The following is a 24,020-nucleotide window of genomic DNA, read 5'->3' as shown; positions in this document are numbered from 1 at the left end:
GAAACTGAGAAACATTGGAGGAGTTTCAAAGATGACGAAGTTTGAGTAATCTTCCAGCACAAGCAGGCAAGGGCCCCGTCCCCGCCACATCGCAGGGTGTCTGCAGAGGGACAGCTTGAAGGAGGCTAAGGGACTCAGGGAGGCTGGGAAGAGCTGAGCATTATGGTCTGCTCCCAAAGACCCCTGACTCAGGGGCTATGCGACTGGCCCAGGGGAGGATGCAGCCATTTAACCCATCCCGTATTCCACCAGAATGAACAAAGCCTCTGACTCTGCTCCCGACCCCACCTAGGGAGTGGGTCCTGAGACAGTGACTCTTCACCTCGAGGATGTTCAATAAATACAGCCTCCTTTCCACACAAGGGAGATGATGAGGATGATGGTGCGATGACTAGCATTTATTGAGCGACTACTGTGTACCAGGCCCTGTTCTGACCTGTTCATACCTATGAGCTCGTTTATCCTCACAGCCACCCCACAAGGTGAGAACTACCACTGTCTCCATGCTACAGCCAGGGAAACTGAGGCACGGGGAGGTTAAGTAAAGATTCCTGCTGTCAGACGGACAATGGGACTCTGAGCTTGGCAGCCTGTGTGTGATCAGGCCTCTGGGAAGCTTACGTGGGCACCAAGCCTGATGTAAACGTTCTAGACATTTCCAGTGAGGCTTTTCTGGCAGCTGCCTTGGGCACATATTTCTACACTGGTGTGAAAACCAGTGAAAGTAACGTGAATTTATGTTAAAAGTTCAAACTCTTTTGCCACCAGTCGTGGTGAAACTTCCCGGTGGAGGATCCACAGCCCCCGACAACACTCCTGGGAACTGGCGGGAAGCGGCTCAGCCCACAGGCTCCTGAGCATCCCCGAGGGCGGCTGGACCTCACACCCGAGATCACCCAGGACGAGGGCTGAGGGGCATCGTCAGCTCTAAGAAGACTCCCTAAGGTCGTGGGAGAGAAACCTGTTGATTTAGCAAGAATTAGTCCTCTGCTCGGGGGAACCAGGAAGAAACCAAGACCCTGTTATCTCTACGGGGCAACTGGAGAGCTTAGGCGACTGAGGGATCTTGATTCACGAAGCTGCTCTGCCGTCACACGCTCATCCTCAAGCTAAAAAGGTGACAAAAGGTCGGCACTTCGGGTGGGGGTTCACACTTCCTGATTTCGGATTGTGGGCGGTGGCTGTGAAGACGTGGGGCCAGACCACCCTAAGCGAACAACAGAAGCTGAAGGTCAGTGGGATGGCGCTGAGCCAGGTGAGGCACCTGGAAGGCACCTTGGCGCTGCTGCAGAGGACGTGGAGACCCGAGGCTGCTGGGCAGAAGATGGAAGGGGGAGGAGAGACATTTTGGGAACAAGAGGGTCCGTCAGCCCCGCGTGCCGGGAAGCTCTGCAGAGACTAACGTTATAAAATATCCCCCGAGGGGCAGAGGTCTGCTTGGAGTTGAATATGGGAAATCCCACTCATCATCAGAAAGGGGAAACCCCATAACTCTGGCAAGCGGGAGGGTCAGAGTAGAGGACCGGGGCAGCCAGGAGTAATTTGGGAACCTGGCCTGTCTATGGGGCCCCTGGACAAATTAGTCTGGTGGGTGGACCGGCCCCGTGTGCACCGACCATCCCCCACACCCTCACAGACCTTCGTAGAAGCCATCCTCATCCATGTCCCCATAGACGTAGAGGTATTTCCCCGCCGTGAGGGGCAGCTCGGCTTCTGGGTTCTCATTTGGCCCATCGAAGGGGTTGTAACTAGAGGAAGAAACAAGATTCATTCAGGAGATGCGCTCGATGGAGACGGATCCCGGCCCTTCCCTCACAGAGTGCGGGCCTGGCACGAGGCTCCTGTCTCCTCTTACTGGGAAATTGCAGACCCACATGATGGTTCAGTGCGAACGAGTCCTCTGCCCTCTGAGAATTCAGGCCATTGCTGCCTTGCTCACAGATGCAAAACAAAAAGAAAATTCTGAAACCAAGTTGAAAACTCAGAGCCCTTCCTATTAGATGACATGTTTAGGATTCTGATACTTCTGTTCACACCTGTCACTTCTACCATGACTAGAAATTTCCAAATTAATAAGTAAATAAGAAAATTAACTCTCTGATCTTTCAATATGTATTATTTAGCGAAGGTAAAATCATATTATATATACTATTTACTAATCTGCTTATTTCTTACACTTTGCAATATGGCAGGACTATCCTTTCACTTAATGAAATATTCTATCATATCCTTTTTAATGGATGTATAATATTCCACTGAATAGGTTGACATACTTTATTTACCCAATTTCCTGATGTGAGGCATTGATGTTGCTTCTAACTTTTGGCTAACATAATCAGTGTTGCATCAAACATCCTTATAAACATATCTTTGCACACTTCCACACTTTTTTCCTGAAGACAAATCCCTAGGAAGTATGTTTGTTTGGTCAAAGCACGCACATTTTAAGGTCTTGTACATACTGCCAAAATGGCCTGAAAAATGATGCACTGTTTTACCTTCTCCTCCCCTTAGGAGTATAAAAGTGTCCACATTCTCAAGTCCTCCAAATATGGGAATTAACATTTTTTAAAGTCATGTCCAGCTTGCAAATAAAACATTTGTTAGGTGAATTTTGGATTTTCTAATGAAAAAGTTTATTAATTTAAAATAAGAGAAAAGCCCTCAGTAAGAAAATTCAAATAACATTACTGATGGTCGGAGATGACAGCCATGCCCTGTAGAATGATAATAACCACACCACAATGACCCACAGCAGCAGCACCATGAAGTGCACTGACACTTTCATGTACATGTTTTTTGGATCACCGCTGACTCTCAGTGAGGGAAGAGGAGAAGGTATTATTATTGCCAACTTTAATAACCAAGGGAAGTGGGAGGACTAGCCCAAGGTCACAGGATCACTATGTGGTGGGCGTGGACCAGAGTTAAGGCCTTCTGGCCCCGTCTGTCAGGTTTAACCACGCCGAGTCACTCTGTCCCTCATGGTCCACAACCAGAGGTCTAAGAACGCCATCCAACCATCTGATGGTTCCACCAAGTCAGTCTTTGCCAGGGGCAATTGGCATAAGGCGTGAACACAGATGGACCTATAAGGTGAAAGCCGGGGGTAAGTGAAGTGGGAAAACGGTTCCTGGTAGAAGGAATGGCGTGGACAAAGGCCTGGAGGCAGGGAGCAGGGTCCCTTTGGGGAGCTGAGGGGCCAGCCTGTTGGAGAAGGATCGGGGAAGGCAGGAACATTGAGACATGAGGGTTGGCAGGGTCCAGATCAGTGTGGATTCAATCTCCAGAGCTATGAGGTGCCATGAAGGAGTGTTAAGTTAGGGCATGACATGATCACGTTTGCACTTTACAAAGACATCTCTCTGGGTGCGGTGTGGATGGGGGGCTGGCAGAGGAGGTGGACGAAGACGCTGGATTAGAGGGTGACTTCGGAGATGATGGAAATGGGGATTGTCTGGACATAAGGGTGAGGGTCCAGGGTCCAGCATGACTCAAAGCTCTCTGGCTTCAGGGAGAGTGGATGTGGATACGGTTGCTAAGCAGGGGTCCAGGGGAGGTGACGGGGTGTGCGGAGGAGGGAGACCCCGTCAACTCGTGGTGAATAGTCCTCTCTTTGCCTGGTGTCACACTGGCTGTGGAATCTGTCCTCAGGGTGCGCTAGCTCTTGGGCCTCTGTCTCCAGGACAAGCCGTCCCTCTCCACGACAGTGGAGGCACTGTGAGCCCAGCGGGCACTCTGCAGTTGGCCCTGCACACTGCACAGCGCAGCTCCAAGGGACCAGGCACACCGCTGGGAAGGGAGGCGGTGTGGTTCACTAGGGCCCAGCTTGGCTAGAAAAATAAACCAGCTCAGCATCCCGGCCATTGCCCTAATTTGCAGCATTGAGGTCTCTGCCTGAGTGGCCGTGCCCCCTCCTGACCCACAGACAGAAAAAAAAAAAAAGAGCCCCTCTCCTCTCAGACACACGGAGGGACTGGGCCCTCCTCCTCAGGCCCCGCTGACTGTGGCCTCACATCTCTCCCAGCGCCGTGGCTGTGTCCCCACGGACAGTGTGACGGACATGTATGTGGGTGCAGACAGCACTCAGATCAGGGGTGGGCTCTCCTCAGGGGTCAGCTGGCATCCTAATCAGGAAGCCCACAGCCCAGGGGCAGCTGCTCCCGTGCTTCTGTTATCTGAACGTCGGAAGTGGGTTTTCATTGATGACCTCAGCGCATTACAATCAGTAGAAAATAATCCACTAATCAGCGTAGTAGTTATTGGAAGCAAAAGGTGTTGAAGGCGGATGGGTTGGCTAAGATTAAGCTCACTCCCCCACTGCGTGAACAAAGTTTAAGGGTCTAGGAGGGTGGCATCCACGCCCTCGGGAACGGCCCCTGCAGTGTGAGTCCTAAACAGTTCCCAGCACAGCCACCAGTTGGAGGACTCTGGCCGCCAAACGCCAATCAAGAGGACAATGCACGTGCCTCTAGAATATCGCCGTGCTTGCCTCGGGCCAACCTGGCGTGCAAAGAGTCCTTGGAGTGTCTAGAAGGACAGAGGTCTGCGTCTTCATTGAGTGTAAAGAAAAGGTCTGAACTGTTTCCTGTCTGCTCGTTTGGGACTATTTAATTCATAAATGTCTCCGTATGGCAGAATGTGGTCTGAGGCTTGTTTCATGATAACCAGGTAGTGAAGTTGCGGGGGGCAGCTAATTCTCAGCCAGCTTGAATTTTTTGACGACTACCATAAAGAATCCAAGCATCGTGTGTGACCAGATTGGCTCATTAGTTCTCGCTGAGCAGGGATACCGAAGGGCCTCCAAGGAGAGATGAGTTGTCGGTTGTAACGCTGCGGTGGAGCCCGGGCCCTGGACAGACAGCAGCGTGCCAGAAAGGCTCCAAACGGGAGGCTCTGGGCAAGAGGGCCCCTCTGAGTTTCAGCCACCTGTCATGGGTTGAACGTGTCCCCCAAAAGACATGTTCAAGTCCTAACTCCCAGTACCTGTGTATGTGACCTTATTTGGAAATAGGGTCTTTGCAGATGGAATCAAGACAAGATGGGGTCATCCTGAAGTGAGGTGGGCCCTAATCCAGTGGCTGGTGTCCTTATAAAAGAGACACACAGGGAAGAGGCCTGCGAAGACAGAGGCAGAGATTGGAGCGATGTGTCTATAACCACGGGGGCCTGGAGGCACCAGAAGCTGGAAAAGAGGAGGAAGGAACCTCCCCTGGAGCCCTCAGGGAGCAAGGCCCTGCTGACACCTTGATCCTGACCTCTGGCCTCCAGAACCGTGAGAGAATAAATTCTGTTGTTTTAAGACACCTACTTTAGATAATTTGTTATGGCAGCCCTGGAAACTAATACGCTATCCAAACTCTTTCCATCAGAACAGCCAAACTCTTGTCATCCTCCAAAGCTGGCTGAACTGCCCAGGAGAAGGCACATCCTCAGCTCATGGAGGGTTCCCAGACCCATCGCCTCACATGCCCAAGGCCTCCCGCGCTCACGGGGGCTCAGAGGTGCAGAGAGGAGCCTCGCTCTTACCTGTAGCGGGCGACACACAAGTGGACCTTCCCCGAGTATCTCTGCTTGGAGGTATTGGAATTCCATTCATTGTCCATCTATTAAAGACACAAATGGATATTCAGGTTATTGAAGCTGTAGGTTTCACATTTTATGCCAGAAACACACAGGAAATCCCTTCCACAGTCTCGCTGGGCTTTTCGGCCTCAGAAGGTGGAACTCCCATGGATGCTGCCACATCCGTATTCTCAGTCTTGGGCCTGAGCCCAGAGACGAAGCGGGTGCCTCAGGGAGGGCTCCTTGGTCACACAGAAGGACGTTTATAAAGAGCTCCCCACACCAAGACTGGACTCAAGCGAGGACCTTCCCCAACGTAATTTAAGGTATGGGATGCTCACTGAGCCAGACCCAGGGTATGTGTCAGACTCTGCTACGCTCCTTGGACAACAAAAGACAGACAATGATTTGTGCCCTCCGCCCTCAGGGCTCGGTCCAGAGAGGGAGACAGAAGCGCGTTGGATGGTGTGCAGGGCTTCAGGACCCAGACGTCCAGGGAGACTGCATGAGAAGGGGTCCATCCCACTCTTCTCTGCTGTCCCAGAGTCTGCAGAGCACGAGGACTGCCCACGGGTGTTTCCTTACACCGGCTACAGCAATCTTGGGGGTCGGGGGGTGAAGGATAGGCCCGTTGTTGGCCAATGGGGTAGAGGAGGGCGAGTCGTCTTTTCTCACGGGAGCAGGAGTGAATGGGAGCAGGAGCGTGTGTTCTTCCTGGGGAGGAAGGCACTGTCTGCTCTTGTCCCTCCTCATAGTGCTACACTCTCCACACCGCAGTCAGAGTGGCTTTTCAAACAGGAATTAGACTGTGTCACTCCATCTTAAAACCTTTCAGTGGCTTGCCACTGAAACTGGACAAAAAATCAAGAGCTTCCCTTTGGTGTATGGCCCCACTTGTCTCCCCCTCCTCCCAGCTCCACGCCAGCCCAGTGGACCCCTGGGCTCCTTCGTCAATGCAACATAAGTAGCCCAGTGGCCGTTCTGAGGAAGGCCGCCCTCTCCTCTGCCTCACCACTCTGGGTCACTGGCTTGTTGTGCTGTCTTCACAGCACTCACTGTTACCCAACTTTTTAAGCGTTGACTTGTTTATGATCTATCTCCCCAGGAGAACACCGTCTCCATGAGAGCAGGGACCTCACCTGTCTGTTTGTGGGGCCCCTCACTTCCTGGCACATAGCAGGGGGTCAGTGAGGACGGGTTGAGGGAATCAATGGGAGTGAGGGAAGAAGCGGGGAGAAAGAAGAAAGAGGAGGAGGATGGGGAAGATAGACTGGGGGAGGATGGCCGATGTCCACCCCACACACCACGGCACAGGCAGGCCGGCTGGCCCTCTGCCAGGACAGGACTCACCTCTGACTCAAATCTGCATCTTGGGCTCCCGGCTCTTGACAGAAAGGTGGGCTTGACAGACAGAGTCTCCGGCTTGTCACCGGAGAGCGGGAGGGGCCGGATATATTCACCAATCGTAGTGCGGCTTCCAATAGTGCTCTCCTGACCTGGCCACGAGTATCAAAACAATTTGAAAAAGACACAAATGAAATGATAAAAGTGCCTTGGTCATTTGCCTTCTCCGTGTGCCTTTTCCCCTCATGGGCATCAGCCTGGGGTTTTTCATTTTGGGATCCACCCGTCTCCTACTCTCAAGCTACACAGGCTGGTCTGACCCCACCTCTGCTCTGTGCCATCCATCTGATAGAGTCCACTCCCGGCTATAACCAGCGTTTGGCAGTGATGGCGGTGTTGCACGCGAGATGGGAAGGTGCAATCAGAGGGAAGTTGGTGGGAGCCGTTGGCAAGGAGGCTCTCCCTTGGCCTGTATTAATAGTGAGAGGATATGAGGCTCAGTGATGCTGCAGCCATATCACCACCAGGAGGAGGAAAGTCTGTCGGAAACTGGGGCCTGTTCATAGAAAGAGGAGCGAGAGGATGGAGAGAGAGAGGAGCTGGGTCCTGGTGACACGTTGGGGCCCTGGATCCAGCTGTGCCTGAAGCTAACCTACCGGCTCTTCATCTCTCAGCTGAAAAGCAGATTCCTGTGCTCACTCCAGGCTTTGCTGCCCCTTATGACAAGAGCCCCAACTCACGTACAAATTGGCCAAAGGGCCAGGTTTGTAGCTGAAAGTACTTCTGGTAAGAGCCTTACAAGGACTAAGATAATTCTCTGCCCTCCTGTCCTCACCGGGTTGCTGGGCTTCTCAGCGCTGCCCTCGCACGGAGGGAGCCCTGAGCTCTCTGACCAGCGCTGGCCTCGACGGTCAGATCAAAGTCGGGCATTCTTTTTAGGACCCAGATGTGAAATGCAGAAGCAGCTCTTTCCCTTCCCTGCTTCCTCGGCTACGCGGTGGGCGGAAGATGCTCCTCCCCGGCTGTAGCCGTCACATCCTGGCACTGCCTCCCTGAAGAAGACGACTTACTGAGTCCAAATCAGGAAACACAACGTGATTCAAAGCAGCGTGAGAAGAGTTCCCACAACGGCTGTGCAGAAGTCACCCGCCAGAGAGCCCCCACGGCTCCAGCCTGACCGAGGAAACAGCGAGAACGCTCCAGCGAGACAGGGAACTGATGCTGCAATAGACACGGGCTCCTGCTGGGATGTCAGAGCCCGGAGAGCAGGGCTGAGCTCTGTGCACCGCTGTACCTTAACGCCCTCAGCAGGTGCCAAGTAAGCATGTGTTGAACGAGTCGACTCCCGTAGGCCTCAGAAAAGCAGCTGAGAGCAGGCCCGGCCGCAGACCAGCACCGCTCCTCTCCCCTCGCCGGGCGATGGAGGAGCGGGACCCCGCACAGGACGTGCCCGGGCCAGTGGCCTGTGACTGGAAGTGATATGTCCTGCTTTGGGCAGAAGCCCTTCTGAGCCGGTGTGTAATCTGCTTTTTCCTTTCCCCTGCAACGGAACATTCCAGACAGAGGAGGCTCTGTTTGCAGCACTGCAGAGTAAAGATAAGGTGCAGCCAATTCCCTAAGCCAGCCTGAGGAGGACAAGGAGCATAATCAAGACACAGACGTGGCTGTTTAAACCCGGGAGATTTGGGGGTGTTTGTTACTGCAGCAGAACCTGGCCCACCCTGACCGATACACGGCTCAGTGAATGGCGTGGGATGACGTAACCAATAAAGGGGAAATGAACATAGCAGAGTCACCTCGTATTCACACGTAACTTGCACAGTCCAACTCCCTAGAGGAAAATAATTTAATTAGCGTGGCGGATTTTCCCTGCTATCCTACTCCGAGTGGATGTGAGATTAGAGGCAGAAATAGGCTGTGCCCTTGGGCAGCACTGGCTCCTGTGGGCCCCACGTGGTGTGAACATTGCATCCTTGTGATTTGAATGGTTAAAGAGTCATATTTTCTGGAAAATATGGCCGCTAAGCCCAAAACAACGACTTTACCTGGAGCGTCACCAAAACCCGCTCCCATACTGGAAGGAAAACTGGCTGTGCAGGGGGTGGTCCTGGGAGGTGGCGTGCCTCTTTCCAGCATGCTCCCTTCCTAGGAGAGTCCAGGGATAATTGCGTCCATGTGCAATTGTCGCCTTCTCTGTTGTCAGATGTGACTCCACTGTACAGAACGCGAGTCCCCTGAGGGCTCTTGATCAACCCTTTATCGTCCTCCTCAACCTCGGGGCCACCTGGCCTCAGGCGGGAGGGAGATAAGGGGAGAGCACACATCTGCCCGGGTCAGTCTCTGGTCTTGTGCTGGCCCTGCCTGTTCCTGTCGCCCTCAGATCCGTGGAGAGGAAAGCCCAGCCCAGCGGCCGAGTTCTCCTGTGTTGCTCACTCTTAAAGGCGCCCCTGCCCTCTGCAGTCAGGGAGCCACCTTGGGGAGATTTCAGGATTGCAGGAGGAAGCTCTCTCGTAGGCATTCTTCCCGTGCACTGATAAGCAATGCCAGCACAGTGAGGAAGATGCTAAGTGCTCGAGGGCCCTGACCCCAGGGGCCCGGAGTGGGGCGAGGTAGCAATGAATCACATGAGCTGGGTCTGTTAGGATGACGATCTTCCCAATGGCTAAACGGAAGCCTTGGTACAAACCTGCTCTGCTACCAGGATCCGAGCGATTAGCTTAGTGTAGACGCAGTCCTGTTTTGCTCTGTTCTTAGTCAGGTCCGTTTTCCATCATCGTGAGTCAGAGCCCTTTTTCCAGGCCCATCTCGACACCGATTCTCTCGGATAAATCACTGCTCCCCTTCCACCCAGCCGCGAGCTTTCCCTGGAAGAACACTGATGTGCTGCGCGGAAGAGTTCACAGAGCAGGCTGAGACCCGTTGTTAGAAGGGCCTGCTTGCAAGCATGGGCCTGGCTGCATCCGGGGACTCGGCTTCTACAATGTTCCCTAACTGATGAGGGTATTTTGTTATTAACTAGGCTGTGTCCACAACGTGGTTTATGCCGGGCCCTGCCTTCCCTCTGGCAGTCTGGAACTCTGGTGCGTGCCAGGCAGAGGTGCCTACATGACCAGCCCCCCATGAAATCCTGGGCACCGTGTCTCTAATGGGCATCCCTAAGGAGCAACACTGCACACGTGTGGCTGCATTTTTCAATGCTCAGCGGGTGCTCTGTGTGGCCCTTGCGGGAGGGACTCCTGCACGTGGATTCCTGCAGACGTGCCCGTCTCTTTTCCCTTATGATCCGACCGTGTCCCCATCCCCATCTCTGTAATAGATCTGAGCCATGAGCTCAACTATACACTGAGTCCTGGAATCATCGGTTGTACTGGGGGCTTAGGGACCTTGAAAACCACGCGTTGGCCAACCTCATATGACCACTCAACCCAAAACTCCTTTTTCGTCTAGTAAGAACTGAAACTGTCTTACCACTTCTCACCTGTCAGGTTTCACAGCTCAAACGTCATTTCCCAGAGGTGGTCCTCCCTGGACACCACCTCTAAGCAGCGCTGGGTCACTTTCTATCTCATCACCTGTCTTTACACATGTGTCTGGTGGGAGGACCTCTGGTCATCCATCTGTCCACTTGTCTCTTGTCTGCCTCCACCCACAAGAGGTCTGGCCATCCACTTAACATCACAGCCTCACACCTCGAACACGGCCTGGGTGCACCGTGTGCTCAGACGTGTGTGGGGGACATTCAGACCTTCTGTTCCCTCTGTCTTGTTGCCATAGCCCCTTAGCACTCTAGCTAATGCATGAGCAGGAAGGGAAGGACTTGGGAAGCGGGTAAGCAGGGAAAATGTAATTTATCAAGATACGAGCAGCACCACCTCGCTTTAACGATAAAAAGCACCAAAATGAGGGGCAGGCCCCGTGGCTTAGCGGTTAAGTGTGCATGCTCCGCTACTGGCGGTCCGGGTTCGGATCCCGGGCGCGCACCGACGCACCGCTTCTCCGGCCATGCTGAGGCCGCATCCCACATACAGCAACTAGAAGGATGTGCAACTATGACACACAACTATCTACTGGGGCTTTGGGCACAAAAAGGGAAAAAAAAGGAGGAGGATTGGCAGTAGATGTTAGCCCAGGGTCAGTCTTCTTCAGCAAAAAGAGGAGGATTAGCATAGATGTTAGCTCAGGGCTGATCCTCCTCACACACACACAAAAAAGAGCTTATCATACATCTGATAAGAACTCGGAGAAATTTAGAAGTTCTCTCTCTTTTGTGGAATTCCAAAGTGGGGTTCTGACACTCATCTCCTCTAAATTAAAAAAAAGTCAACTTTTTAAACAGATGGATATAACCAGGCCTGCCACCCGTTAACCTGTGTGTCGGGTTAACCTTCGTCGGGGAGAGCGCCATCAGACAGACACCGACCTCGTGTGGAGCTCCCTGGCGACCCTTCTCCACCACTTACCTTTGCTGAGGGAGGGGGCTAGTCCGTTCATGAACTGCGGGAAAGGCTTGCTGGGGGATGTGGGGGCATCCAAGGAGGCCACAGAGCCGCCGCCCAGCAGGTCGATCTTGCCCGCCTGCTGCCGGAACTTCTCCAGGTCCCGGGACAGCAGGCTGAACTGCTCACTCTGCGTCCGGCATTTCTCCTCCAGCTCTCGCACCTTGCACTGCACGGGAGAGGCACGGACATGCGGTCAGCCAGGGGCGCTGGGTGGTGGGGACGTGCGTGTGAGAGTGTGTGGTGTGTGCATGCATGTGTGCTGTGTGTATGTGTGAGTGTGCATTGTAGGCATGTGTATGTGCGCACATGAGAGTGTATATTGTGTGGTGTGTGTGTGCACATGTACTGTGTGTGCGCACACGTGTGTGCATGTGTGCGGCAGGCGCTGCCTCCTACCTCCAGGAGAACAGTGGTAACACAAGTGCCTGTGCAGCCTGGCTGGCGGCTGAGTTCCCTCACAGGGTGAGCGTGGGAAACCACAGGTGCCAAGAAATCCTGCAAACACTCAGATCCCAGCCAACAGCGGATTGTTCTGGGCTCTGTGTGCAGCCCGGGCGCTTTGAGGTTGGCATGCCTCACCAGAGCTGTTTGAAATTTGGAGTATGAGACTGTGACACAGCCCGGACGTGGGGGAACAGCTCAGTTGCTAACTCACTGATGCATTTTTCTCCTGGGGGCTGGTGCCGCTCGTGCTGCAAAACCCCAAAGAACATGGTTTTAGCAATAGAAGCGAATTTCTATCTGCTGGACTTGGTTAATACCACTGCTGCCATTTGCGGAATCCAGAGGCATGTCGGGAGCACGAGGGAGGGCGGGAGTCTCCCTCGGGGACACGTGTCAGGGAAGGGTGAACCCGCCAGTTCCCTCCTGTCTCTGCGGCTCCTGCCTGGCTGGTTCTCAGATTGGGTGGGCATAAGCAAGCCCCTCTCTCCTCTCCAGGGACTCACAGACACTCACGGACTACACTCCCCCTCCTGGTGCAGAAGCAAGGCTCTGTCTCCCGTGACGAGTGTGTCAGGCACTCGTCCACAGGTGGGCGCCCGCATAAGGGGGCGCGTATCGAGGGTCCCTCTGCCTCTTCACCATGCGGTGTCCTCTTCATGGTGCTTAGCAACCCCCCAACGTTGTATTAGCCCCTGATTATCTCTCGTCTCTCCAGGACTGGACGGTAAGATCCAAGTCTTTGTTGTCTGGTTCCTGATACTCTCAATACTCTGTACAGAACAGGCACACAGTAGGTGTCAACGAAAGTGAACCAGGCATCGTGTACTTGTAGTGGTGGCCAGTTTCTTCTGTGTGGAGTCCCACCTTGTCTCCGTTCCTCACTCGATGATAAATGGAAACCCCCACTGGCTGTATTATTAATTTTGTATATTGTCTACTTTTCCCACTGAAATGTCAGCTCTGTGAGGGCAGGAATTTGTGTCTGTTCTTTCCTGCTGTGTCCCCAGCACTGGGAACGACCTTGGCACTGAATAGGACCTCAACAGATGCTGGGTTTAATACAGGTGTGCAGACAGGGATTCAGCAAGAGCAGGGACAGGGCCGGACGGGCCCTCAACCTGACTCAGCAATAGACCCTCCCCCCTCCCCTCCTTCTGCATCCTCCTCCTCCTCTTCCTCCTCCCCACTCCACTGGCATTAAGCTTCTCAGCTCCTTAGTCCAGAATGAAGTGCTATTTATGCTTGAGATCACGGATTTCTAAAAATAAACGTAACAAATCCCAAACCTATAATTAATTTCTTCGATTCATTAAAAAAAAATCTGCAGGATTCTACTTTTAAAAAGCTGAATGAGCTTGGCTGCGATAGCTGTCTCCACCGAGGAAGGCAGAGGACTGAATTGGGTGCTCCTGGGCACAGGTGGGGAACGTGGAGAGGGCCAGATGGGCATCCTGCCCAGGCCTGCCCATCAGGGAGACGCACGCGATTCGGAGCAGCTCTGGCCCCAGAGCAGGACGGCGACGTCACTGCCTCCAGGCCAAGGGCTCCGGCTCCCCCAGCTCAGCCCTAAGTCGTGAGTGTGCCCCAGGGCAGAGCCGAGGGCCCTGGGGGACAGGCAGGTCTCAGAGGAGCAGCTGCCAACCCCCTGGCCTCGGGCGTGGAGGGCATCAGAAGAGCCTAGAGCTCCCTGGGTCATGCTTCCCGGGGCTCGCGGTGGTGAGTGGGGACGTGAGGTGGCTTGCGGAAGAGCGTGGACACTGTTTAAGGGCCACGTATTCATGTCGATGTGCGTTAGGACAAACACGACCGGCACACCAACTCCACCATATCACGTACATGTGAGAAACGACCTAACGAGAAAAGCGAATTGATTTTTCATTATGTCACATTCTTGAGATGACAAAAGTACAGAGACGGAGAACAGAGCAGTGTTGTCAGGGTTTGGGGTTGTGGAAGGTGTGACTACGAAGGGGTGATGAGGGAGGCTCTTTAGGATGGTGGCGCCATCTGTATTCCTGACTGGTTACGTGAACCTACGTGTGCAGCGAGTCCCATGCAATTACACACCAAGGAAGAAAGAGGAGTGAAGGTGAAAACTGGCAAACCCAGATAAGGTCTGAGGTTTGGCTCCGTGTATCCTGCCAGCGTCGGCTTCTTGGTTTTGACAGCGGACTCTCGTCACGTAAGACGCTGAGTGAGGGGTCCACAGGAACCATCTGTGCTGTTAGTGTGACTTCTCATGAATCTAAAATTATTTCAAAATAAAAAGTCGTTTTTTTTCTTTTTTTCTGGGAAAGATTCGCCCTGAGCTAACATCTGTTGCCAATCTTCCTCTCTCTTTTTTTTTTCCTCCCCAAAGCCCCAGTTCATAGCTGTATATTCTAAGTCCTTCTAGTTCTTCTTTGTGAGCCGCTGCCACCACACCACGGCTACTGACAGACGATGGTGTGGTTCCGTACCTGGGAACCGAACCCGGGCCACCGAGGTGGAGCACACTGAACTTTAACCACTAGGCCATCAGGGCTGGCTCTTAGACAAAAAGTTTTAAAAAGTGAACACATTTAAATAAAATATGAAATAATAATAAGACGCAGCTATGGTGAAATTCACAGAGGTGGCACATGAATGGCTGGTGTAGGGACATTATACCAGATGAAGTGCAGCCGAGGTCTCAGTGAGCCTGAACTGGGGCTTGGCGTTGGACACACATCTGAAACAGAGGTCCCCAGGCTGAGCTGTCTGACCTGATTTGCTGGGGGAGGTGGTGGGTGGAGCACAGAGCGGGTAGACGGTCTGCTCTCTGCCACGCCCCACAGGACTCCAGATGTGATTGGGGGAGAGAGGCCAGGGGTCATGCAGAGGCAGCTGGACGGCAGCACATTTCACCTGCTACTATTAACATGATGTCCTTGGTACCCACCGCTGGCAGAGCCCAGGACCAGGGCTCGCCAAGGGCCCCCATCAGTCACTCCCTCCTTCCAGGGAGCATTTCTTTGTTCTGGGGTCCCCTTCTCTGATGGGGCCCATGACGTGCCATTTGCCCCAGCAGCTGGCACAGGAGGTGCCTGTAGAAACTCGTGTCAGTTCTGAAGAGCTCACTCAGGCTCCTGCCATGACTGACGCGGGGAGGGTCCTGCGAGCAGGTAGATTTGGAGCCGACGTCAACCCATCGGTTTAAAGTGGCCGTCCACAGAGGCGGTGGGGAACGCAAAGGAGGGAAAGGGAGCAGGGAAAACCTAGGAAACTGGGGGACACGGGAACCAGGGTGAGTGTGTTCTGTCTAGAGAGGAGTCTACTTCTCAGCATCCGTCCAGACCCATTGTGGGCAAAACTTCCAGTCTCCTGCGAGAAGCAGGAATCTTCATTTTAATGTAAAATCTCTCAATCATTAAATGTTGGCAAGTATTTCGAAGGCTTATAAACAGTCTGGGGACAAGGCCCATCTCGAGGTGGACATGGTCCGTGGCGCCATTTTGTGAATCTCCTTCTGGTGAGGACGTGGATAACATTCCCGGCACTGGGTCGGGTTGTGACCTTGTGGCCCTGTGGTTGGCCTCCAGCTGTGCCCACGTAAGTCCCAGACACAGAGGGTAATCCCTCCAGGGTCTGGGGCTCCGGGGGCTCTGGGATGGATACTTTACAATCTTTCTGGATGGACAGCGTACGTCCGGGGAGTTGAACTTCTGCTCTGGGGCCGTGACTGAGGATCCCACCCCAGGGGTGGTCAGTGCACGTTAGGAAGGCTACGCTCCAGAGGCGGCTGCCCCAAAGACGTCTGCTCCCTGTCTTGCCGTGGATGCCCCCGGCATGCTCACCAACATGAGAAAAAAAATGGTGAAATTATCAGCTTTTTCCTAAGCATGATGAATGGGAGAAACAGGTATTCGTTGGTGAAATAAAAGGTATTCAAGATCCATTAACTGGCTCAAATATTTAGTGCTATCCTGCCCTTAATAAATAGAGCATAAGACTGGCAAAGTCCTTAGCCCGCGTGCTCTTGGGCACGGGCAAGGCTGGGTCTCTAAATGGTCCTGTGTCCGGATACAATTCGGAGGATTTCTGGTTGCCCGAGGCTGCCGGAACCAGGCCCTGGCAAGCTGACACGCTTCCCTCGAGTACACCTTCCACGGGAGCTGGTGGTGGACGCTCCTAACAGCACAGACAATTGGGGCTTCACTGAGCTACCGAACAAACTCAGATGTACCGCTCTGTGCCTGCTTGTCGACGAGTGTTTGCTCCATACGTGTCTGCACGTGTGGGGCAATTTGGTTTGAGACTTGCTTTCATTATAACCCGGAGCGACGTTGTAGGAGCCTGGCTGAGCCTCTCCCACCTCAAGCGTCTACCAAAAAGAATCTGCGAGTTGTGCCCATCACACCTAATAGTTTGCTTGTCTCTGCAATTCCTTGCCTTGTTCCTCCTCTTGGTATTAGAGGAAGTGGCTTCAAGACAGCAGGTGCCGACTCTCAGAACCCAGGCAGCTTTCCTGTTCGCACTAGGCTCAGGGAGAAAAAAAGCTGAAACAGAAGTGGATGAGAACTAGAGACCCATTATACTCGAAGCACATCGCATAGGCCAGTGCTCCCTCGGGAAACTTCATCAGGCCCCCTGCTGTTTCCTTCTTCCAGAAAAGAGGCGGGTTGTTTTGCAGGAGCCTCCAGGAAGAGTCTCCAGGCCTGGCTGCAGCTGGTGGAGGCGTGGGTTGCTGATGCCAGGCCCGGCAGCTGGGGCCACATGCCTCCAATGGTCCTTGAGTCACCAGCAGAAGGAACTGCTTCCAAAGGGTGCAGAAAGACAGCAGCGACCCCATTGTTCTGCCCCGGCTGGCTTGTTTGGACGTCACCATTTATTTCAGGATTCAGAGCATGGTCTCGTCCTGGTTGGGCGGCGAGGGGGGTGGGGCGGGGACCACTCTGCGTGAGTTAACCCAGTGGCGGCGTGCGCATCTCCAGCCCCGCTTCTGCCCCCAGAGCCCCGGCCACCTGCAGCATCCGAGCGCAGGGCGGCTGCTTGGGAGCCACTGTGTTCTGATCGAGGCAGGAGCAGATGGTGCAGTCATCAGGCAAGAAAACTATAATTGGAATAAAGAGCAGAGACTTGTACATTTGGACATGGGTATTTATAAAGACAGAGGAAAACAATCCCGAGACGTGACTGCGAACTTTCCCAGGATCCTCCATGTGGTTTTCTCATCCGATTTCCCGGGCTCCACACACAGGAGCCTCTGAGTGGGGCCCTGTGCCCTGTAATTAGTGTGCAAACCAGGACAGTTTTGAGAGTAAAGGGACGCTGGGAATAATAAAAACAGCAGGCAAGACCAGGGAGCCTCCCAGGAGAACTCGGTCACCCTGCATGCGGGCGATTTGGGAATAAATTGTGGAAACAAGGATTGCGATGCTCTCTATCATTTGCTGAATACCTACTGTGTGTGCAGGCACTGCCGGGGGCTTTCTCTGCATCATTGCTTATGGTCAGAGGGACTCCAGGGGGTAAGTTGGTATGGGTCCATCATAGCCTGAGGAAGACAAGGCCAAAGTCACACGCCCAGTAATGGGCAGGACAAACCCAGGCCTCTGAGTCCAGCTCTGAGCTGCGTCTAGATCCTGGTCCACCACTCACTCATTAGGGGACCTGGAGGCAAGTCACGTAACCTCAGTGGACCTCAGTTTCTTCATCTATAAAATGGGGTGAAGCGTGCCTTCCAGAATCCAGTGGCAAATTCTACGTACAGACTCTGGCAGGCATGGTAGGGCTCCATGAGCAGAAGCTAAGACCTTCCATCCTCCAAGGGCAGAGGCTCAGTCTGTGACTTGCCAGAGGGAAGGCTGACTGGTAACTCAATCACCTGAGCTCCATTACACTCCTCGGTAGACTGGACGTCTGTTTTCAGCAAAGTGCGATGGCTCGTTTGAGCCCGGGCAGGCACATCAGAACTCCCTACTCCTTATCGTCAGCGAGAGGCATTGTGGATCTCTTGACAGTTTCACGGTGGTCCCCAATGAAGGAATACCCTTCACGGTCAGTTTAATGCTCAGACCTGCTCTGGCTCTTGCCTGCAGCTATAACATACACGGAAAAACCCTATAAACTCATCTGAACAAGCTCTGGATTCCGGGATCTTTACAGGTAATTGCTCTGAGTTCTGGAATCTTTCCAGGACAATGCAATCTTGTTACTGAAATGGAACAAAGTAGGAGCCAGGGGAGACTCTGCTAAGTGAAGGTGGCTGTTGAATTAACATCTTGCATTCTATAATTTGTATGGATTCAGCTCTATTAAAACACCAGTGTCCTAAACATGTGCTTTGGTTCCTATGATTAAGGCATCCATCAGATTGTCCAACTAAAGCACAGTGAACTCTAAGCTGGTGGGTCAGATCCCTCGTTGTCCGGTTTCTGAACTGATTCCCATTTGTCACACAGGTAGCGCATGCGCAGATAAGCACATTCATTGATGGGAACTCAGAATTCTTCTGCTGCCCACTGACTAGCTATTGCCCTCGGGGGCTGATTGTGACCTGGAAGGGGAGGCGTTAGGGAGACCAAGATGGAGTCAGAGTAAGTCCTTGGGCAGCTGAATTCCCGAATACCGGAGCGTGCAGAGTTTTCTTGTCCCTAACCACCTTACCTCCCAGCTAAGACTCACGGGTACTGGGTGGCTAAGGCTCTGCCCCGGAGAGCAGAGGATTCTGCTCTCCCGTGCCCACCGGAGGAAAGAGAATTCCTAAGAGATACAGGATGCAAAACATTAAGTATAAATCTTCTTCACCTGCTCACTTCTCAGATCCTCAACTTGGCTAACATTCTGTCACCTTTAGTGTCGAAACTGACTTGTCTTGCAAGGATTCCAGGATTCAGATGTGGCAAAGACAATGCTACGGCTCCACCGCATTCGGCTTCGTTTCCTGGGCCCAGGGAGTCTGCACCTGGGCTTCTCTGGCAGCGCAGTTGGGCCGTGTCGCTAACTTTGGCTAATGGCCCACAAGCCGGGGTGACGTGTGTCGCTTCCGTAGCTGAGGCACAGAAGAGTAGATAGGAGGTTTCCGTGCCACTTGTCCCAGCCACGGTAACCAGGAAGCCCTGTGCTCCAGACGGCACAGTCTCGAGACACAGGCAGCCTGGGTCCCTGAGTCACCGCTCGGAGGAGAGCTGTGTGGAGCATTCCCAGATCTGCAGTGGACCTTGTTGACGAGAAATGAACCTTTACACGTTAAGCGCGAGATGTAGGCACACCTGAGCCCAACCTTATGAACACATCTGAGAACCGGTTCATCTCTTTGGTGGGACAAAGCTGCACTCCTTCACACATTCATTCACCCACACCACGCTCACTTGCCAATGATTATGGAGAATTGTAACTCCAGCCTGGCAGCGCCGACTTCTCCCTGAGGCCCAGAAGCACGGTCCCTGGAGCCACAATACAATTAGCGACTCACAGAAACGTTTTCATTTTAATTTCCTTTAAAATTAGAAGAAAAAAACAAATACAATAATAATGAATACGTGATAATGAATCCAACCTGGATTATATTCATCTTCACACTCAAGCAAATATGAAATAGAATTTTTATGGAGGAGGAGACCTATGAAAGCAAAGGGGCCCAGGGCCCACGAAAGTCACAGAGCTGCTGGACGCTGGACCCTGGCCTAGAGAAGATCCCCAGGCTGTCTCAGGGTGCAGCCCATCTGCTCTCAAAAGTCTCCTAAGTGAGACCCAGGGGTGGAAGAAGCCTGCACAGGGTTCCCCTGGCTGAGACGAGCGAGGGCTGAGGTCGCCGCACTTTGAGGCTTTGCTGGAGGAGAGGAGCACAAGCATTGGGAGTGATGGAGTGATGTCTTCTGAAGGCGCCCTGAAGAATCAGCCAAAAGCAACCCAAACGCACACGCAAAGCACACGGCACTGGCACGCTGGCAGGAGCAAGCTCTCCACGGGCAAGTCCCCCTGCAATGGACCCCAGAGCTCACTGCCTCCCGAACCCACACCTTCACGAGCACCTCAGTCGCGGGGGCGTTTCTTCCCTGCAGACACTCCTCTCAGAGACTTGAGAGGATGCTCCCAGGCAGACCTCCTGGCCTCAGGGCCTGGCTCAGCTCTTACGAGCTGTGTGTCTTTGAGCAAGTGGCCAGTGTCTCTGTGCCTGGTGGTCTAATCAGTGAAATGAGGGTAACAATGGTAACAACCTCCCTGGGCGGTCTGAAGGGTTCAGTCTGAGGGCACTCGCCAAGTGCCTGGTGTATAGTGACCTCGTGACACATGTTGTCATCTTCTGCTGCTGCACCGCCCCAGGAGGCCGTGATTCCCAGTGTAGCTGGTGTGAGCCGACTCCCAGCTCACCGTTCAGTACAGTGTGGCTGCAGGAGAGCGGCCCCCGTCTGCAGGGGGGTCAGCATTCTGGGGTCAAGGGGAGCCGTGCTGTGACGCGGCCGTTGAGGGTTTGGACTCCGGAGCCAAACTCCTGGGGTTTGAGTCCAGTTTCTGCCCCTTACCAGTGAGGCCTGGGCAAGTCACTCGACCTGACCGTGCCTCGGTTTCCCCTGGGTTGTCGTGAAGATTGAGTGACATAACGTGTACTGTCCCTTAGATATCCCTTAGCTGCACCCTTAGAACACTGCTCAGCACAGAGTAGGTGTTCAATAAATGCTGTCGTCCTTGTCACTGTTATTGTTTATATTATTACTGTTTTCTCTTGCTTCTTTGTCTTGAAATAGCTCCTTCATAAAGTGCCAAAGAAACTGCTTAACGGTGTCTGGAGAGGTCTCTTCTCTTGGCTGTGAGGTTTGCACACAGAGCTCTCCGTCTCCTTCTATTTTCAGTTAACTCCTGACTCCCTCTTCGCTAAGCCCCCAGCCAGCCCCGATTGCTCCCCGGGTGTTGGGACTACTCTCCCCGTGGAGAGCAAAGACACCTCCCCTCCATCATCCCCAAACATCCTGGCCCTTCATTCACCAGAAACCTGGTTCACCAGAAACCGGGGCTTAGAAACATCCGTGGAACTGGATTTGTGTAGATGAGTGTTTTGAGGGGTTTTGATTTAACACGTTTTCTGAGACAACCCTTATCCAGTAACTCTAGTTCTATCTAGCTGTTTATATTATATCTAAACAACCCGAGGAAGTGGCTGTTCTGCTTAGTAGAACATCCGACTGAAGGGGGTCACCAGCGTGCCGTGTAGGATGGAAACACCACGCTCTCCCGGAACACGAACACTTCCAAATGATAGCTACACTGCATGCTTCAGATTGCTCTGTGACGAGCTGGTGGGCAGGATTTCACACCTGTGGTTTCTCAGCCAACACTCCTCATGAAGGAAGGTGGGGGCGGGAGTGGAGGCTCAGGTCACTAAGGTGCTGGACCACGGACTGGCCAAGACCCCTGGGGCTCCTCCTGCTCCTGTGTTCTCCTTGCCGTAACTAGCCGTAACTACTCTAAACGATGCTTCTCGAACACCAGCTGCATCAGAACGACCCGGAGGGCTGGTAAAAACACAGATTTCTGGGCCCCTTCTCCAGAGTTTCTGATTCAGCAGGTTGAGGGCAGGACCCCAAAATTTGCATTTCTGACAAGCTCCTAGGTGATGCCAATACTGCTGGTCTGGGAACCCCACTGTGAGAACCACTTATCTAGAAATGAGAAAAGCCACATCTTCTACGAATTCATGATCAAACTTAGAGTTTTGGAACACACTCAAAACCTTGTTCCGAGGGACAGCTCAGTTTCTCCTCTTCCCCGGGTAGCGAGAAAGGCAGCTGCCTGTTAGAGGGAAGACGGGAGCCGCCACCCACGCCTGCCAGGAGAGCCCACTGTCACTCACAGAAGACACAGAACAACAAGGTGGAACGTTCAGGCGCCAGGTGTGAATCCTGATGACCTACCGACTGAATTTTGGGCTCTCAGCCGGGCTATCAATCACGTGGCTGGCCCCAGGGTAGAATCAGTCCTAGCAGTGTCTCCCCCTGTGGTCACCTGAATTCAGGGAGCCTGAAAGTTACAGCCTTGGCAGGAAACGGGAAACCAGGTTCGCTGGGCCTGCTCAACACTTCAGAGAACGGAACCGTGTGATCCAACACCCAGGTTACAGCACAGCCCCCAAGGAGCTCCCGCCAGCAGCTCCTCAGCTCCCCCACCCCAAGGAGCCCGACCGCCCACTACCTCATCAGAACGCTGCTGCTGGGTCAGAACCTCGAGCTGCCCAGTTTCGGAAGACCCGGTGGGTTGAGCGGGCCCAGGGACCCGTGGCTGCTCCCATGCACGGGGAAATGGGGAAAGCACCACCAAGCACAGGGGGCGGGAGCACATCCTTCCCCAAAATACCTGCATGCTGTCCAAGGTGTTCTGGGTGAGGAGCAAAGCAAGACACAATTACAAGAAGATGTGTAAATAAAGAAGAAACACGGTTCTCGGCACGTCTGCACTGCCTTTTCCGTTTTCAAGTCAAAGCACGTCAGGACTGTTGCCACATGTCAAAGCATGCACTGCCACCAGCCCCAGGGGACGTGACCTCAGCGGGACTGTCACAGAGTGGCAGCTCAGAAGGCGGATTAAAACAACACAGACGATCAAATCAATGGGCTTCGGGCCACTGGAAAAAAGAAACTACACTTTCAGCCAGCAGACTATGCAAATGAAAGTGCGGTGGGCGATTCAGGCAAGGGGAAGCCAGCGACTTTTCAGGAAGATTTATGGGGAATGGGGGCTCTGTTGCCGCTCTTCCCAGGTTATGCATTTTCCCACCTGCTATTCATCACCCTCATCCCTCCAGATATTCATTAGCTAATGGACGCTTTCAAAAAATCAATTTTAATATATATGATGATAGTGAAACCTTTTCCTGCGGGAGGAATAGATTTTAAAAGGCACTGTAAGAGATGCATATATTCTGTTTTAAGTGGCTGCTATTCCCCTGGGGACAAGGGACGAGGTCATCTTAAAGGAGACAACTGCTTCCCATACCTGCGGATGGCAGGCCCGGGAGAAAGCCACGCGGGGCCAACCCACACTGTGCAGCCCCCCTCTGCTGCTGTGTCTGTCACTAAGGGGTCAGTAATATCATGACCTCTGTCTTTGGCAGGTAGAAGGCCTGGTCTGCTCATTATGGCCTGTTTATTACTCATGGAGGATGCAGACAGCAAGGCCTCCGGGGTGACCCTATGAGTTCCACGCAGATTTGCCCGTCTGCTCCCTCGGAAGCTGCCATCAGGCCACAAGCCAGGGACAGAGGATTGGTCACTCCTGACACCCACGCACGCTGGTGGGACTTGGCGCCACGTCCCTGCCCAGCCCCCACCATCAGGGTGGGTAAGAAAGGCCTCTGGGTGGCTGAGGAGGATCACTCACATCGTGCTCACTGCGGATGGCACCTGGGGCGGTGCCTCAGATGGCGTTCGCTGCTCAATTCCCCAGGTGGTCCTTTCTCTAATCCTGCAAATCCCTCCCCACCTACCAACCGCCACACGCTTCCCCAGGATGTGCTGGCCCTTGAAACTTATCCTCTACACTTCATCTGACGGCAGGACACCCACAGGAATGGTCTAGCCACCCTTTCTCCTCGGGGAAATCACTCCACGCCAGTGAGCGGGCCCATCCTGTTTGCGTTCCCCTCGAGAGGAGCCGGCAGAGGAGAGCAGACCACACCTGAGACCCACAGTCCTGATGCTGGCTGTGTGGCCATGGGAACATTGCTTAACCTCTCTGTGCCCAATTCCTACATGGGAATCGTGTAGGTTGCTTGTGATGCCGACATGGGAGGATGTGTGGACGGCACTGAGTGCTGGTACCCAGTAGGCGCTCAGTAAATGCTGGCTGTTGTTTCCACTCGGCATTAACGTGACTCTCTTGCCCTCACCTGCCCCAGAGAGACGCCGGCAGGGCCTCACTCACCTCTAGCAGCTGCACAGCGCCTTCATGTTCTTTCTTAGCTTCAACCTGAGCCTTTTTATGATAAAAAGAAAAAAGAATAAACGTTTAAAGGTGGGAAAACAAGAGAATCAGATCAAAGCCTAAATTATCGGGGAGTGGGTCACTAACCTTCATCCCCTGATAAGCCTCTAAATTCTAGGGGTCTTAATCGGTTCTCATTTTTCTCATCCTTATCTTGGGCAAGATGGAGTGGATTTTGGTTGGGTTTGACACTGTTTGTAAAAACACTCTTTGCACCCTGATCTGGCAGAG

The 24,020-nt window shown here is 53.3% G+C and overlaps 1 protein-coding gene across 1 annotated transcript in view; it reads right to left on the bottom strand.

Annotated features, from left to right (window-relative positions):
* Positions 1 to 24,020, bottom strand: part of RIMBP2 (RIMS binding protein 2) — a 113,168-nt gene that overhangs the window by 43,669 nt on the left and 45,479 nt on the right. Inside the window, exons 4-8 of the mRNA XM_058531230.1 lie at positions 23,730 to 23,780; positions 11,370 to 11,574; positions 6,916 to 7,061; positions 5,530 to 5,606; positions 1,639 to 1,748 (exon numbers count right to left, since the gene is read on the bottom strand). Of these exons, the coding sequence (XP_058387213.1) occupies positions 1,639 to 1,748; positions 5,530 to 5,606; positions 6,916 to 7,061; positions 11,370 to 11,574; positions 23,730 to 23,780 (589 nt within the window). The remainder of the gene's footprint in view (positions 1 to 1,638; positions 1,749 to 5,529; positions 5,607 to 6,915; positions 7,062 to 11,369; positions 11,575 to 23,729; positions 23,781 to 24,020) is intronic.

The sequence above is a fragment of the Diceros bicornis genome, chromosome 35 (assembly GCF_020826845.1).
Source record: "Diceros bicornis minor isolate mBicDic1 chromosome 35, mDicBic1.mat.cur, whole genome shotgun sequence".
NCBI classification, from domain to species: Eukaryota; Metazoa; Chordata; class Mammalia; order Perissodactyla; family Rhinocerotidae; genus Diceros; species Diceros bicornis.
This window is presented reverse-complemented; position numbering and strand designations above follow the sequence as displayed.